The sequence below is a fragment of the Macaca fascicularis genome, chromosome 6, assembly GCF_037993035.2.
Source record: "Macaca fascicularis isolate 582-1 chromosome 6, T2T-MFA8v1.1".
Taxonomy (NCBI): Eukaryota; Metazoa; Chordata; class Mammalia; order Primates; family Cercopithecidae; genus Macaca; species Macaca fascicularis.
In genome coordinates this window covers 41,027,335-41,042,802 of record NC_088380.1, presented here as the reverse complement: position 1 = coordinate 41,042,802, position 15,468 = coordinate 41,027,335, and the positions used below count along the sequence as shown (strand labels likewise).

The following is a 15,468-nucleotide window of genomic DNA, read 5'->3' as shown; positions in this document are numbered from 1 at the left end:
TCGAAAGATTGAGTCATTTCACTAAAACCAGTGGGATTGGATGCTTTGTTTTGGGTGGAGAACACTATAACATGATTAAGTTTTTTGCTCTTTAGCATTTATTTTTGAGTAATGTATATACTGCTTTAGAAAATAACTAAAAAGATATATATTTTTTTGAGGTGGAGTCTTGCTCTGTCGCCCAGGCTGGAGTGCAGTGGCGTGATCTTGGCTCACTGCAACCTCCTCCTCCTAGGTTTAAGCAATTCTTCCTGCCTCAGCCTCCCGAGTAGCTGGGATTACAAGTGTGTGCCACCACACCCAGCTAATTTTTGTGTTCTTAATACAGATGGGATTTTGCCATGTTGGCCAGGCTGGTCTCGAACTCCTGACCTCAAGTGATCTTCCTGCCTCGGCCTCCCAAAGTGCTGACATTACAGGTGTGAGCCACCGTGCCCAGCCAAAAAATATTTAACAGGCTATTACACTTGATTGAAAGTAATATAAGGAAGAATAATTAAATTAGATTTAAGAAAGACTGAGTCCCTGCCTACCAAATCAACTTCATCTTAAACTGTGCTTATTTTCACTACATTTTAGCCAGATGGGCTTTCTTCATTTTTTTGAACATAGTTATTGTGCAACTTTGTGTTATGACTCTGTCTGAAAACCTTTTTTCTCTGGTTTTCTGATGCCTGTCTTCCCGTCCTTTGGATTTCTGCTCATTTGTCATTTTCTCAGCAGTTCCCTCTTTGATTACCAAGTCTGAAGTAACATCCCTTACTCACCCTTTTTCTATTACATCAGCCCATTTTGTTTTTTAGCATTTCTCCCTTTTTGAAGTTACTGTATACACTTATTTAGTGTGTTTAGTGTATTTTGTTTATATGTTGTTTTTCTTCTGTAGGAATGTAAGCTCCAGGATAGTAAGGAATTTATCTAACTTGTATAGTGTCTTCAGCTCTTAGAATAATTTGTGGTACTTACTAGGCCCTCAGTAAATATTTATAAAGCTGTGATTTTTTTGGCTATATTATGGCTAAAAAGGTTTTTGTAAGCTAGCTACCATTTACTGCATGATATCTATAGAATATACATTTAAGAACTCCAAATTAGGCTGGGCGCGGTGGCTCAAGCCTGTAATCCCAGCACTTTGGGAGGCCGAGACAGGCGGATCACGAGGTCAGGAGATCGAGACCATCCTGGCTAACACAGTGAAACCCCGTCTCTACTAAAAAATACAAAAAAAAAAAAAAAAACTAGCCGGGCGAGGTGGCGGGCGCCTGTAGTCCCAGCTACTCGGGAGGCTGAGGCAGGAGAATGGCGTAAACCCAGGAGGCGGAGCTTGCAGTGAGCCGAGATCCGGCCACTGCGCTCCAGCCTGGGCGACAGAGCAAGACTCTGTCTCCAAAAAAAAAAAAAAAAAAAAAAAAAAGAACTCCAAATTAGAATATAGTATTCTGAGAATATATTTTATTTCATACCCAAACCACAAAGGGCCTTTGGGAGTAAAATTTTCTCACCCTCCTGAATGAGAATATGGCACTTGATAGTAATTGCTCTATTCTGAGTCTTATTCTTTTTCTCTTTTTTTTAAATTTCACAAGGATGGCAGAATTCTTTTCTCTTACTCTTCCCATTCCCCTGTTGTTTTGTGTACAGAAGGCTTTGTTTGTACAATAGGAAAATAACAACAGATTTTACAATGTAGTAATTATGGTCTGGGCATTAGTGCCAGATGGCCTTGTTTCTTATAGTAGGTCTGCTGTTGACTAGCTTTGCAATATTAGGCAAGTTATTCAGCCTCTCTGTGTTTAAGTTTCCTTTTCTGCAAAAAATATCTACCTCATAATGCTGTTGTGATGTGACATGAATTCACATATGTAATGTACTTAATATATTGCCTGCCACATAGTAAATACTCAGCAAATATTAGTTATTATTATTATTACTATTATAATGGTCCTAATTATTCTGTGTCCTTGATTGGCTATATATTTCTTCACTTGCAGTTGCCTCATGGGGTTCTTATAAGGCTGAAATCCAATAACGGATACAAAAATACTTTAAAAATTAGGCATGGATTTCTACTGACAGCCATGAGAGAGTTTCTAGAACTAGACCTGGATGGCCCCAAACAACTAGAAAATTGGACAAAAGATATAAAAAAACTGTTTTCAACCATTGGACAATAGTCAGCATAGGACTCTTATCTTTGAGAGAAGGGGCAAAAACAAGATGATCCCTATGAGCTTCCTTAATTTCTTTTTTTTCTTTTTTTTTGAAACAGAGTCTCGCTCTGTTGGCCAGGCTAGAGTGCAGTAGCATAATCTCGGCTCACTGCAACCTCTGTCTCCCAGGCTCAAGTGGTTCTCCTGCCTCAGTCTCCCGAGTAGCTGGGATTACAAGTGTGTGCCCCCACGCCTGGCTCATTTTTGTATTTTTAGTATTGGTCAGGCTGGTCTTGAACTCCTGACCTCAGGTAATCCGCTGTCCTTGGCCTCGCAGAGTGCTGGGATTATAGGCGTGAGCCACCGCGCGTGGCTGAGCTCCCTTAATTTCTGCCTGAAGGTCGCCTGCAGGGAATGGGCACATGGAAGAGGAAAGCAGATAGACCACAGTGGTCTTACTGAGTGAGGAGATGGAGATTGGACTTTGGAGAGGCTGACACAGCTAGAAGTTGCAGAATAGAGTACCAGAGAAGAGGAAGCTACTCAGAGAAAAAGCTCCAGAAGTCTATGAGGTCCCTTTGAGTCTTTTTTGAACATTAGGCCATGCAACTATGGGGGAATTTCTGTAAATCCAGAGAAAATGACTGAGAAGTTGTAAGCTGAACCATTCCCAGCATTCATGCAGAGCAGAGAGCTATTCAAGCTTCAACCATTCAGAATGGAGTGTCTTTGATGGTCACCAGAAATATTTACTGGAGTCACAGGGGGTTATTTCTTTTTTTTTTTTTTTTTGAGACGGAGTCTCGCTGTGTCGCCCAGGCTGGAGTGCAGTGGCCGGATCTCAGCTCACTGCAAGCTCTGCCTCCCGGATTTTTACGCCATTCTCCTGCCTCAGCCTCCCGAGTAGCCGGGACTACAGGCGCCCGCCACCTCGCCCGGCTAGTTTTTTGTATTTTTTAGTAGAGACGGGGTTTCACCGTGTTAGCCAGGATGGTCTCGAACTCCTGACCTCGTGATCCGCCCGTCTCGGCCTCCCAAAGTGCTGGGATTACAGGCTTGAGCCACCGCGCCCGGCCAACAGGGGGTTATTTCTTAGTAGAATGACTACACTATCCTTGCAGGGAAGGCTACTCCAGACCTTCCCTAGAAAAGCTTTAAAAATAGGTTTTGAAGGGTTCAAATGATACTTTCAAACTTTACTGCCTGCCAGAATAGAGCCCAGTATTTTTAGTCGACAGTGTAATGTTTAAAATATTCAGCATCTAATAAAAAATTACTAGACATGCCAAAGAGTCGGAAACTGTGACCCATAAATAGGAGACAAATCAGTCAATAGAAACAGATTCAGAAATAACATAGATGATGGAAGTAGTGTACAAAGAGGTTAAAATGGTGATATAACTATATTCAGATAATTAAAGGGAAACAAACATAATGAGGAGTGAAATGGAAGATATATTAAAAAAGGAACATCTAGAAATGAAAAATACGATATCTAAAATAAAAAATACACTGAACAGTTATGCTAGTCTGGGTCCTTCTAGAAGCACATGCCAAGACTGGCTTAAACATGCAAAGATTTCCTTAGGGGAATCACTGTATGAGAGGACATGGGGTGGGAACTGAGTAAATCTGGGAGAGCTATGCTTGTCTGACCCCCAATGAAGGGGAGAGGGAGGGAAGATTGGATGGAAATGTCTTAGGCTGTCATATAATCTAAAGAAAGTTGGACAATACCTTGGATAGTCCTAAAGTCAGAGTTGTCCCTCATTGGAGTCCCATGCCCCTCAGAAGTGAACTGGTCTTATTTCTGATACTTGCAGTTAATGTGGAGAAAAGCCGTGAGATATTTATCCTTGCTGCAAATGTGGCTATGGATTTCAGAGTGTAGCAGCTGAGGTCAGCTGGAGGTCTATGCAAGATAATGGAATGACATCATTAAAGTTTTGAAGGAAAGTAAAACTGCCAACTTAGAATTCTTTGTACCACAAAAATGTCTTTCAGAAATGAAGGCAAAATAACTTTATCGGACAAACAAAAGCTGAGATAACCCATTACCAGTAGGCCTGGACTTCAAGAAATATTAAAAGAGGCCGGGCACAGTGGCTCAAGCTTGTAATCCCAGCACTTTGGGAGGCCGAGACGGGCGGATCACGAGGTCAGGAGATCGAGACCATTCTGGCTAACATGATGAAACCCCGTCTCTACTAAAAAAAATACAAAAAACTAGCCCAGCGTGGTGGCGGGCACCTGTAGTCCCAGCTACTCGGGAGCCTGAGGCAGGAGAATGGCGTAAACCCAGGGAGCGGAGCTTGCAGTGAGCTGAGATCCGGCCACTGCCCTCCAGCCTAGGCGACAGAGCGGAGACTCTGTCTCAAAAAAAAAAAAATAAAAAAATAAAAAAAATAAAAAAAATAAAAAAATTATTTAGGTAGAAGGAAAATCATACCAGATAGAAATTTGTATCTAAGTAAAGAATGAAAGAGTTCTGGAAGTGGTAAACATGGGTAAGTATGAAGACTGATTTAAAAAACAAATTCTTTAAAAAGATGATTGGTATTAAATAACAACAGCAACATTTTGCAAAATTATATAGAAGTAAATATATAACAACTGTAATAGAAAGCATGAAGGGATAAATGGAATTATATTGCTCTTAGGCTGTTATGTTGTATTCAAACCTAGACCCTAGAGAAACCATTAAAAGATAATAAAAGACTTAAAAGCCAATAATGGGGTTAAATAAAACAATTAGAAGCTGAATGCTTTTTTTGCTTTTTGAAAAAGCACCATTTGTAGTATTATTCCCAAATCTAAAATTGTTAGGAAAAAAACTCAGCAAAACATGTATAAGAACTATATGAAAACTACAAAATGTTGCTGAAATGTTAAAAGACCTAAATAAACCAATAAATATACACTATACTTGTATTAGTTTGTCCCCACACTGCTATAAACAAATACCTGAGACTGGATAATTTATGAAGAAAACAGGTTTAATTGGCTCACGGTTCTGAGGGCTGCATAGGAAGCATAATGTTGGCATCTGCTCAACTTCTGGAGAGGCCTCATGAAAGCTGTAATCATAGAAGAAGGCAAAGGTAGGAGCCAGCACTTCACACGGCTGGAGCAGGAGGAAGGGAGAGTGAGGGGAGTGGGAGTGCTACACACTTTTAAGCAACCAGATCTTGCAAGAACTCACTATCATGAGAACAGTACCAAGAGGGAAATCTGCCCCCATAATCCAATTACCTCCTACCAGGCCCCTCCTTTAATACTGGGGATTACAATTTGACATGAGATTTGGGTGGGGATACAGATCCAAACCATATCAATGCTTATAGATTGGAAGACTGTATTTTGTTAATACATCAGTTCTCCCAAAATTGATCTGTAAACTCAGTGCAGTTCCAATCAAAATCCCAGCAAACTTGCGTTTGAGATAATTGACAAGCTTATTCTAAAATTTATGTGGAAATGCAAAGAATCTAGACTAGCCAGAAGAATTTTATGAAGTAAAACATACTTAGGGAACTTACATTACTTAATTTCAACCCTTACTGTGTTTTTAAATGTTATACCTTCATAGTACTAAAGATAGACATATGTGGATCAATGAAAATAATCTGTGATACAGAAATGACTCACATGTATGTGGTCAGTTGATACAAATGAAAACTCCTGGTTTTTAAAAGGCTTAATTGAGAACATGAAAAGTCAGGCCACAGACTGGGAGAAAATATTTCCAGTACATATATCTGACATAGGACTTGTTTCCAGAAGATAGAAGAACTCTTTTTTTTTGAGACGGAGTCTCACTCTGTCGCCCAGGCTGGAGTACAGTGGGACGATCTCGGCTCACTGCAAGCTCCGTCTCCCGGGTTCACGCCATTCTCCTGCCTCAGTCTCCCGAGTAGCTGGGACTACAGGAGCCTGCCACCACGCCAGGCTAATTTTTTGTGTTTTTAGTAGAGACGGAGTTTCACCGTCTTAGCTAGGATGGTCTCGATCTCCTGACCTCGTGATCTGCCCACCTCAGCCTCCCAAAGTGCTGGGATTACAGGCGTGATCCACTGCACCCGGCCTATAGAAGAACTCTTACAACTCAGTAGGAAGAAGACAAGGTATTCATGTAAAGAATGGGTAAAAAGTTGGAGCAGATGCATCACAAAAGAAAATATATGAATGGCCAAGAAGCATACGAAAAGTTGCTCAGCATTATTAGTCATCAAGAACTTTCAAATTAAAACCACAGTGAGATACTATTACCTAGTTACTAGAATGCTAACATTGAAATGATTGACAGTATCAAGTGTTGGCAAAGATATGGAGCAAGTTAAACTTTTATACATTGCTCTTGAAAATGTAAAATAGCTTTACCTCTTTGGCAAACTGTCTGGTTGTTTCACTTATTTCATTTTATTTTATTTTTGAGATGGAATCTTGCTTTGTTGCCCAGGCTGGACTGCAGTGGCATGATCTCGGCTCACTGCAACCTCCACCTGCCGGGTTCAAGCAATTCTCCTGCCTCAGCACCCCCGACTAGCTGGGATTACAGGTGCGCACCACTACACCTGGGTAATTTTTGAAGTTTTAGTAGAGACGGGGTTTCACTGTGTTGGCCAGCCTGATCTTGAACTCCTGACCTCAGGTGATCTGCCTGCCTTGGCCTCCCAAAGTGCTGGGATTACAGACGTGAGCCACTATGCCTGGCCTGTTTCACATAAAGTTAAATATATACTTTACTGTACAATCTCACAGTTTTATTCCTAGATACTAACTCAGAAGAAATGAAAGCATGTATCCACGCAAAGACTGTTCTAACAATGTTTCTAGCAGCTTTATTAATAGTATCCATGAACTGGGACAACCTAAATGTCCATCAGCAGGTGAATGAATGAATAAATTGTGGTATTTCCATACAGTAGTATTCTATTGAGCAGTAAAAAGAAATGATTGACATCTCAAATACATTATGCTAAGGGAAAGAAGTCAGAAGGAGTACATACCATCTGATTCTCATTTTATAAATCTGTCTAAAGACAAATTAATCCACAGTGACAGAAAAAATCAATAGTTGCCTGGGGTCAGCAGTTGGGGTAGGTTTCCTGAGAAAGGGGCACAGAGAACTTTTTGGATTGACAAAAATGTTCTTTGTTGTGATGGTTGTGGTTGTATTTACATGAGTGTATACATTTCTTAAAACTCATCAAAAAGTATGCTTAAAGTGGACACATTTTTTGATATATAAATTACACACTAGTAAATTTGATTAAAAAAACAAAGTTTTGAGTGCTTGTCAAATGTAAAATAATTCTATATTTGTTTCATATATCTTTATATGTGTTCATGATGTATTTGTGTTCTGAATTTGCTGTTATATTGCAAGTTAATTGATAGAAGAGATAATTTAGATTTCAGTAAAATTTCAAATCTGAATGTTACGTATTTTGGGGTCTTTGTTATTTTATCACTCTGTCAGCCTTCTTTAGTAACTCTTGTGCATCACTTGTAGGATAGTAGCAGAAGTCCCCAGTCTTTTTTTTGTTTTTGTTTTTTGTTTTTGAGATGGAGCCTCGCTCTGTTGCCCAGGTGGCTGGAGCGCAGTAGCACGATCTTGTCTCATTGCAATCTCCACCTTCCAGGTTCAAGCGATTCTTGTCCATCAGCTTCCTGAGGAGCTGGGACTACAGGTGTGCACCACTATGCCCAGCTAATTTTTTGTATGTTTAGTAGAGATGGGGTTTTGCCATGTTGCCCAGGCTGATCTTGAACTCCTGGACTCAGGTGATCCTACCGCCTCAGCCTCCCAAAGTGCTGGGATTACAGGCGTGAGCCACCATGATCAACCTTGAGTGGTTTTTAAATTCAGAAGTCTTACCTTAGAGTATTCATGATTCTTTTTACAAAAATCTGATTTACTCTTCTACCCAACCCCCAAGAAATTTTGGTGCTTAATAGAGATAGTATAGTGAGTATAGTGGTTAAGAATGTAGATTTTGAAGTCAGGTTACCTCCATTCAAATCCCAACTTCATCATTTCTATCTACATAAACTTTGGGCAGTTATTCTTTGTCAATTTCTACCTCATTGGTCAAATGGTGATACATATCTTTTAGAATTTTGGAAGATTAAAGAGCAAAGTCCATGTAAAAGCATGCTACCTAGCACCTGATAAGCACCAAGTGAAATGTACTTTAGATACAACAATTTAGGATTTTATATGTTCTTGGTATATTTCCTGCAGTGTTAATATATATATTTTTGTAAATTATTTTGTTCAAATGTCTTTTTCTAGAATTATTACAAACTAGGTTATACCTGCTCAAGAGTCACGGTGTTAGTCCCAACTTTGACATGTTGGCTTTTAAAGTTTCAGCCACTAGATGGTGATATTTGACTGTCTAGCTAACTGGTCTAATTTTTCTGTTAGAATCAGTTGTATGTGTATGAAGCAGGAATATAAATTAGAATTTACCATGCATTTTGTTCTTGTGTAGAAAAGTATACCTACTAATGTAAATTTGAGGGTGATCTTGCTGTGTGACCTACATTCTACAGATTACCCACATCAGTATATTTAATGACAGTGGTTTTGCCTCATGTTCTGTGGAAAAAAATAGATACAATTCTTGTAGAATGACTTTATTTTCTCACCAGCACATCTTCCAACCTTATTGTATTTGTGTCTATATGGTCTGTCATCATTCCATTGTAATGAAGTGCCCTGCCCTTATCAAAGGCCCACCACTCCACTTGTACTCTAGACCCCATCCCTTTGTGCCTTCTCAGGAACGTTGTTCTAAAATAGTCCTCTCATTTTTATATCATCTGTTTCTCCTTTTCTCTCGGCTCCTTCTCACTGGCATGCAAACATACCCTGATAACATCCATTTAAAAAGCTTCTCTCCAAATGCTGTGCCGTTTCTCTGCTCCCCCTGGACTACAAACTCCATTTCTTGATGAACCATCCAGTCATATTTCTGTCCCCGTGAATCCACTGAAACTGCTTTTGTAAGGGTTATCAATGACCTCCGTGTTGTCAAATCTAGCCTCTGTTCTCATTTATTGTGCTTCTTATCATTCAGCATAGGTGACCACGCTCTTCCTAAATGCACTGCTGTCTCCTCTTCCACACCACCATGCTGTCATGCTTGTCCTTGTCTCCATGTCTTCTCCTTTTTAATCTTTGCTGGCTCCTTTCCTTTTGCTCTCCAGATCAACAATCATCTGTGTTTGTGGAGCTATTGCCAGCTTAACATAGACCTTGTATTTATTCTTCTTTCTTCATGCCTTACTTCTGTTTTTCCCTCGCTCTTGATTGCCTAGGATCCTACCCACTCAATAAAGATTTAGCCAGTAAGCTTTGGCATCAGGCTCTGTTTTCCAGGTAACCCAGATTATCCTGGATTTCTTTCTTTTTTTCACTCATACCAAGTCCAAGTTGAGCCAACTTTACATTTTCAGTGGATTGTAAATCTTTTTCCCCTTTCTGTTTTCACTGCTGCTATCCTTATCTATGGTTATCTCATACCTAAATTACTTTTGTTGTCTCATATCTAGCCTCCCTGTGCACATTTTTGTACCCTTACTGTCTGTTCTTCTCCCCTGGGTCTGACTGATGTCTTAAAAATGTAAATCAATAATTCATGTCTCACTGTTGTATAAAAACTCTGTGGATTCTTCATCACACATACAGTTAAATCCACATGCATAACTATGGCTTATTGTATTCTCTGTGATCATGGCTTCGGCCCACCTCCCTGAACTCTGACTTCCCTTCCTCTGGTTTTATTTCCTTTCCACAAAAACATGGTTTGGTCCTTCCCCAGGTTCTTCCCTTTGCCTGGAATGGACTTTCTCCAGATTTTCAGTTGTCTGACCCCGTTTTGTCACTCAGGTCTCAGCTTCAATGCGTTCCTAGGAAGACCTTTCTTGACCACCCATTCCGAGTAGCCACTAGGTCACTCCCTATCACATTCCTCCATTTGTCTTTTATCATGGCACTTATATTTTAACTTAGTTTGTTGTCTTTCTTTCTCTTTCTCCTTCTAACATGCATACACTTTAGAAAGTAAAATCTAGAAGAATAGTAGGGACCTATTATATCTTGTTGGGTGCTGCATACTTAGTACTTATTACTAGAATTCTACCTGTGCCAGAGTAGGTGCCCAGTAAATATTTATAAAGTGAATAAGCTGTTAACTATATAGCTCATTAAATTTAAAGCCACAGTAAATTAGAAACCTAATTGGGAGTAAAGTAGCTAAACACGTTGACATTTCTATCTGGTAAATGAGTGTGCTATCTAACATATTTAGCTTGATCACCAGCTGTTCTCTACCTCAGTGTAGGGCATTATCTCATCCTGCCCTATTGTAGTCCATGGAACTATTCCCTTTGCTTCCTTCCTTGTGCTAGTTCAGTTGCATACTGTTAAGATTGTCCTTAAACTGGCAGAATCAGACTTTGGTCATTTATTAACCACAGTGACTTTAAACCAAGTTTTTATCATTTAATGCTTCCTATCCAACAGCTGCAGTAGGGCTGTGTCTGTTCAGTCTGTTCCAAACTGAAGTTGAATTAAGAGATATGCTGCAGAAGTTACCAGAGACTATTGATTTGTTCAGTGCCAAGTTTCCTGTGATCTAAAAATGGAGGAACTAAGTGGCGCCACCCTTTGTTTGCAGGCCAAGAGAAGTAAACCAAAGAGAGATGAGAAGGGAGAATAATTGAGTAAGTTGATGATAGTGAAGTAAATGTCCACCATTTCTTGCTTTGTTTAGCGTGGAAAACAGCTCACTTGTTCCTTTAAACCTTTATAGGCCTCCTTGGCAACAAAGCACATTTCATTGAGTGATGCCTCTGCTGGCAGCAATGGTTATGTTTTCAAAATAAAAGGCAGTGCAGTCCAGAAGACAGGACATTTTTCTTTTTTCTCAAATCTGTGAGCCTGTGTTTACACGTGTGTGTGTGTATGTGTGTTTGTATGTATATGTATATGCACACATGCATACCTGCTTAATAAAAAGAAAAAACTAGTGATGGTCATTGTCACCTTGAACCTCTTAGTTTATTTTGTACTTCGGACAACTTAAGCTTGGGAACATAAGCAGCTTTGTGGGGTTGGGGATGGGATAAGCCATCCTGTTCTCGGCAGTAGTGCTAGTGGTATTTTGGGCAAGATAGATCTTTATTGTGCAGGCTTGCTCTTTGCCTTGAAGACTGTTAACATCCCTGACCCTCTGCCACTAGTGCCTCCAAGTCACAGTGATGACCACTGTGGGGCGATAACTTCCTCTGGTTGAGTTGGGCAGAAAATAGGACTGGAAGTAAAAAGTAAATTTGACAAATATGATAAGCTTTTAACAGTGGTTGGGACAAGTAGATCTAGGGTTGGCAAACTTTATTTATGAAAACAGCCTGTTTTTATAAATAAAGTTTTATTGGGACACAGCAATGCCCATTTTTTGAATGCATTGTTTATGGCTGATTTTGGGATACAGTAATAGAGTTGAATAGTTGTGATAGACTGTATGGTTCACAAAGCCTAAAATATTTACTATATGGACCTTTACTATGTCACCCCTTACTCTAGAGACCAAAGACCTTCAGCTTCTTCCTCACAAGCTGTCAAAGACTCCTGAAACCTCAAACATCCAAGGTCATGAGGTCCCTCTGCTAAACCTAGAATTCTAATGTTTTTGTTTTTTTCTACCCACATTCACATTCCCCTAGTCTTGGGATTTCTTATAATTTCTATACTTGAAATAATGAATGGAACAAAGTTAAGAATTAACATTTTTACCACTTTTGTCTTAGGATAGAATTTGTTTTTATTACCATTTTTTTTTCCTGTTAAGAGCATGCTACATCTGTCCCCTCTTTTCATGCTTTATATGCTTCTCTCTGCTGCCTTCAGGAGTTGGAGAAGGTAGGACAAATGAGACAGATAGAATCTGTTATATTAGGCTGGGCACAGTGGCTCATGCTTGTAATCCCAGCACTTTGGGAGGCCGAGACGGGCAGATCAGTTGAGGTAAAGAGTTTGAGACCAGCCTGGTCAACATGGCGAAACCCCATCTCTATGAAAATACAAAAATTATCCGGGTGTGGTGGCGTGTGCCTGTAGTCCCAGCCACTCGGGGGACTGAGGCAGGAGAATCACTTGAACCCGGGAGGCGGAGGTTGCAGTGAGCCGAGATCATGCCACTGTACTCCATGTACTCCAGCCTGGGTGACAGAGTGAGACTGTCTCAAAAAAAAAAAAAAAATCTGTTATATTATTACCTTCTACATTCCCAGAAATGTTCTGGGTACTGTAGAGCATATAAGCAAATCTACCCTTTGGTTCCTGAACTCATTAGAGAAGGGAAGACAAAAATACAAGGAGGAATTAGAGCAGAACTAAATGGGAGGCATACCTGATATAGTTACAGAAAGTATTGGTCTTGTATTTTTAAGAGCTAGCTTTAAATCCTATCTTTTGTAGGACTTGGATAGTCCTTTAGCTGCTCTCAACCATTGGTTCCTCATCAATAAAGTGAGAACAAGTAATGCCAAACTTGAGGCCAGGCATGGTGGTTCACCCCTATAATCTCAGCACTTGTGGAGGCCAAGACAGGAGAATTGCTTGAGGCCAGGAGTTTGAGACCAGCCTGGGCAACATAGTGAGACCCTGTCTCTACAAAAATAAAAAAAATAAAAAAATTAGCTGGGGATAGTGGCATGTGCCTGTAATCCTAGCTACTTGCGAGGCTGAGGTGGGAGGCCCTTGAGCCCAAGAGTTCAAGGCTGCAATGAGCTGTGATCATGCCAGTGCAACGGAGCAAGACTATATCTCTCAAAATAATTTTTTAAAAAGCAAATAATACCAAATTTATATTCACTTACTTAGAGTGAATTAACTTTTTGGGAAAATAATTGTATGTTAAATAATTGTATTGAAAGTGCTTTGTAAAACATAAAATGCTTTGGAAATACAAGTATTGCTATGTGGTCTGAAGTGGTACTCATCGTTAGTGGGCTAGATCCACTGGAGGAGGTCTTCATGAAGAATGGAACATTTTAACTTGGTCTTAGAGGAGGAGCCCTTGCATAGATGAAGAGGAGTAGGAAGGCAATCTTAGATACGTGATATGGTTTGGCTCTGTGTCCCCACCCAAATCTCACCTTGAATTGTAATAACCCCATGTGTCAAGGATGGGACCAGGTGGAGATAATTGAATTATGGGAGCAGTTTCTGCCATGCTGTTCTCATGACACTGAGTTCTCACGAGATCTACAGTTTTATAAGGGGCTTCCCTGTTTGCTCAGCACTCATTTCTCTCTCCTGCCTCCATGTGAAGAAGGATGTGTTTGCTTCCCCTTCTGCCATGACTGTAAGTTTCCTGAGGCCTCCCCAGCCCTGTGGTACGCGTCAATTAAACCTCTTTCCTTTATAAATTTCCTAGTCTTGGGCAGTTCTTTATTGCAGCGTGAGAATGGACTAATACAGATGTGTGTGTGTATGTGTAGCAGGGGATCCATACTAACAAAGGCATGATATGTGGGTAGGGACTATAAAAACTCTGCCGAGTGGAGCACAGCTATGCGTAGGGAGTGGTAGAAAAAAGATTGGACAAACAGTCCAACCTTTTCCTCCTAATGCTGGAGGAAAGACATTTGCTACTATTAAGTCTTGCAGAATTTATTACTGCTATCTTTATTAGAAAATTGTGAGTGGAAGGATTGTTATGAAGGAATACATCGATAAATTAATTTCCAAAGTTTTTCCTGTTGCATTTATAATAACATTTGGAAATATTGTTTAGAGAGGCTTGAAATCACCCACAATATGCCTAAAAAAGCACAAGCACTTTCTTTTTAGGTGATATAGTTACTACTTTTAGAGGTTGTATCATTAAAGCTTAGTAGATAATGGCACCACGGTACTGAATTTCTTTAATGTTGTATATACTTTTATTATTATAAATAATCAGAAATGGTTGTTAAATTATACTAAGTATTGTTTAGTGGCATGTACTTTTTTTCTCCCTTATCTGTTACATATGATCCCATTTCTAAGTTTTTCTGAGCATACACTATATGATCATGTGGATTTTGTACTTGAATAAGTTGCTGGACTTAATTTGCTAATCCTTTACTTTGAATTTTTACATGTATTTCATGGACTAGAAAGTAGTCCAAAAAACTGTTGAAAGTACATGACTACTCCTCCTGAAAGTAGTCTAAGAGTAGAATGGTGTTTGCCTGGGGGTGGGGAGGGGGCAATGAGCAGTTATTGTTTAATGGGTATGGAGTTTCAGTTTGGGAAGATGAAAAAGTTCTGGAGATGAATGGTGGTGGTGGTTGCACAAAAAGGTGAATGAACTATATGTACTTAATGCTACTTAATGCCTCTAAACTGTACACTTAAATGGTTAAGATGGTAAATTTTATATTTTACCACAATAAAAAATTATTTTGAAAGTCTAAAAAAGACATATTGAAAATATGGCATTCGTATAACTTTAACAACCACAGATATCGGGAAGCAATTCAGAAGTGGGATGAAGCACTACAGTTAACTCCAAATGATGCTACCCTATACGAGATGAAATCACAGGTAATAATTATGACGAATTTCACTTTCCTTATGAAATTGTGCTATGTTTGTTTGGTGAGTGAGCAATGATGAAGCAAAATAGCATTTTCTCCCATTTTCTTTTTCAAATACAATTTCTTTGGGAAAAAATATTTCACCATTATTTATGGCTCTGTCATGCATAAAATTGGAAGTTCATTTGCCTTCACAATGAAGTTAACTGTTATTTTAGCCTAACTATTGTAAGATAGGAATAGATGGCTATCTTCTAAAGTCACTGGTGGGCAGGTGCCATGGCTCATGTCTGTAATCCCAGCAACTTGAGAGGCTGAGGTGGGTGGATCACTTGAGGTCACAAGTTCGAGACCACCCTGGCCAACATGGTGAAACCTTGCCTCTACTAAAAATACAAATATTAGCTGGGAGTGGTGACACACGCCTGTAGTCCCAGCTACTTCAGAGGCTGAGGCAGGAGGATCACTTGAATGTGGGAGGCGGAGGTTGCAGTGAGCTGAGATGGTGCCACTGCACTCCATCTTGGGTGACACAGTGAGACTCCATCTCAAAAAAAGATAAATAAATAAAAAACAAAAAGTAACTGGCGATCTCTTAGATGAAAAACATATGCTTTCCTTGTGAATTAAATGTAGTAGACTTAGCAAAATAGTTCAGTTTTCTTAAAAATGAAGATGGATTGGGTTCTAGATGAGATATTTCTAAAAATGGCTTAGT

At 39.6% G+C, this 15,468-nt stretch overlaps 1 protein-coding gene across 6 annotated transcripts in view; it reads left to right on the top strand.

Moving 5' to 3' along the window:
* TTC33 (tetratricopeptide repeat domain 33) overlaps window positions 1–15,468 on the top strand; it is a 41,079-nt gene that overhangs the window by 11,785 nt on the left and 13,826 nt on the right. For all 6 annotated transcript variants that reach the window (XM_073993366.1, XM_005556786.5, XM_045393666.3 and 3 more), the window contains exon 3: window positions 14,676–14,757. In XM_073993366.1, coding sequence (XP_073849467.1) covers window positions 14,676–14,757 — 82 coding nt within the window. The remainder of the gene's footprint in view (window positions 1–14,675; window positions 14,758–15,468) is intronic.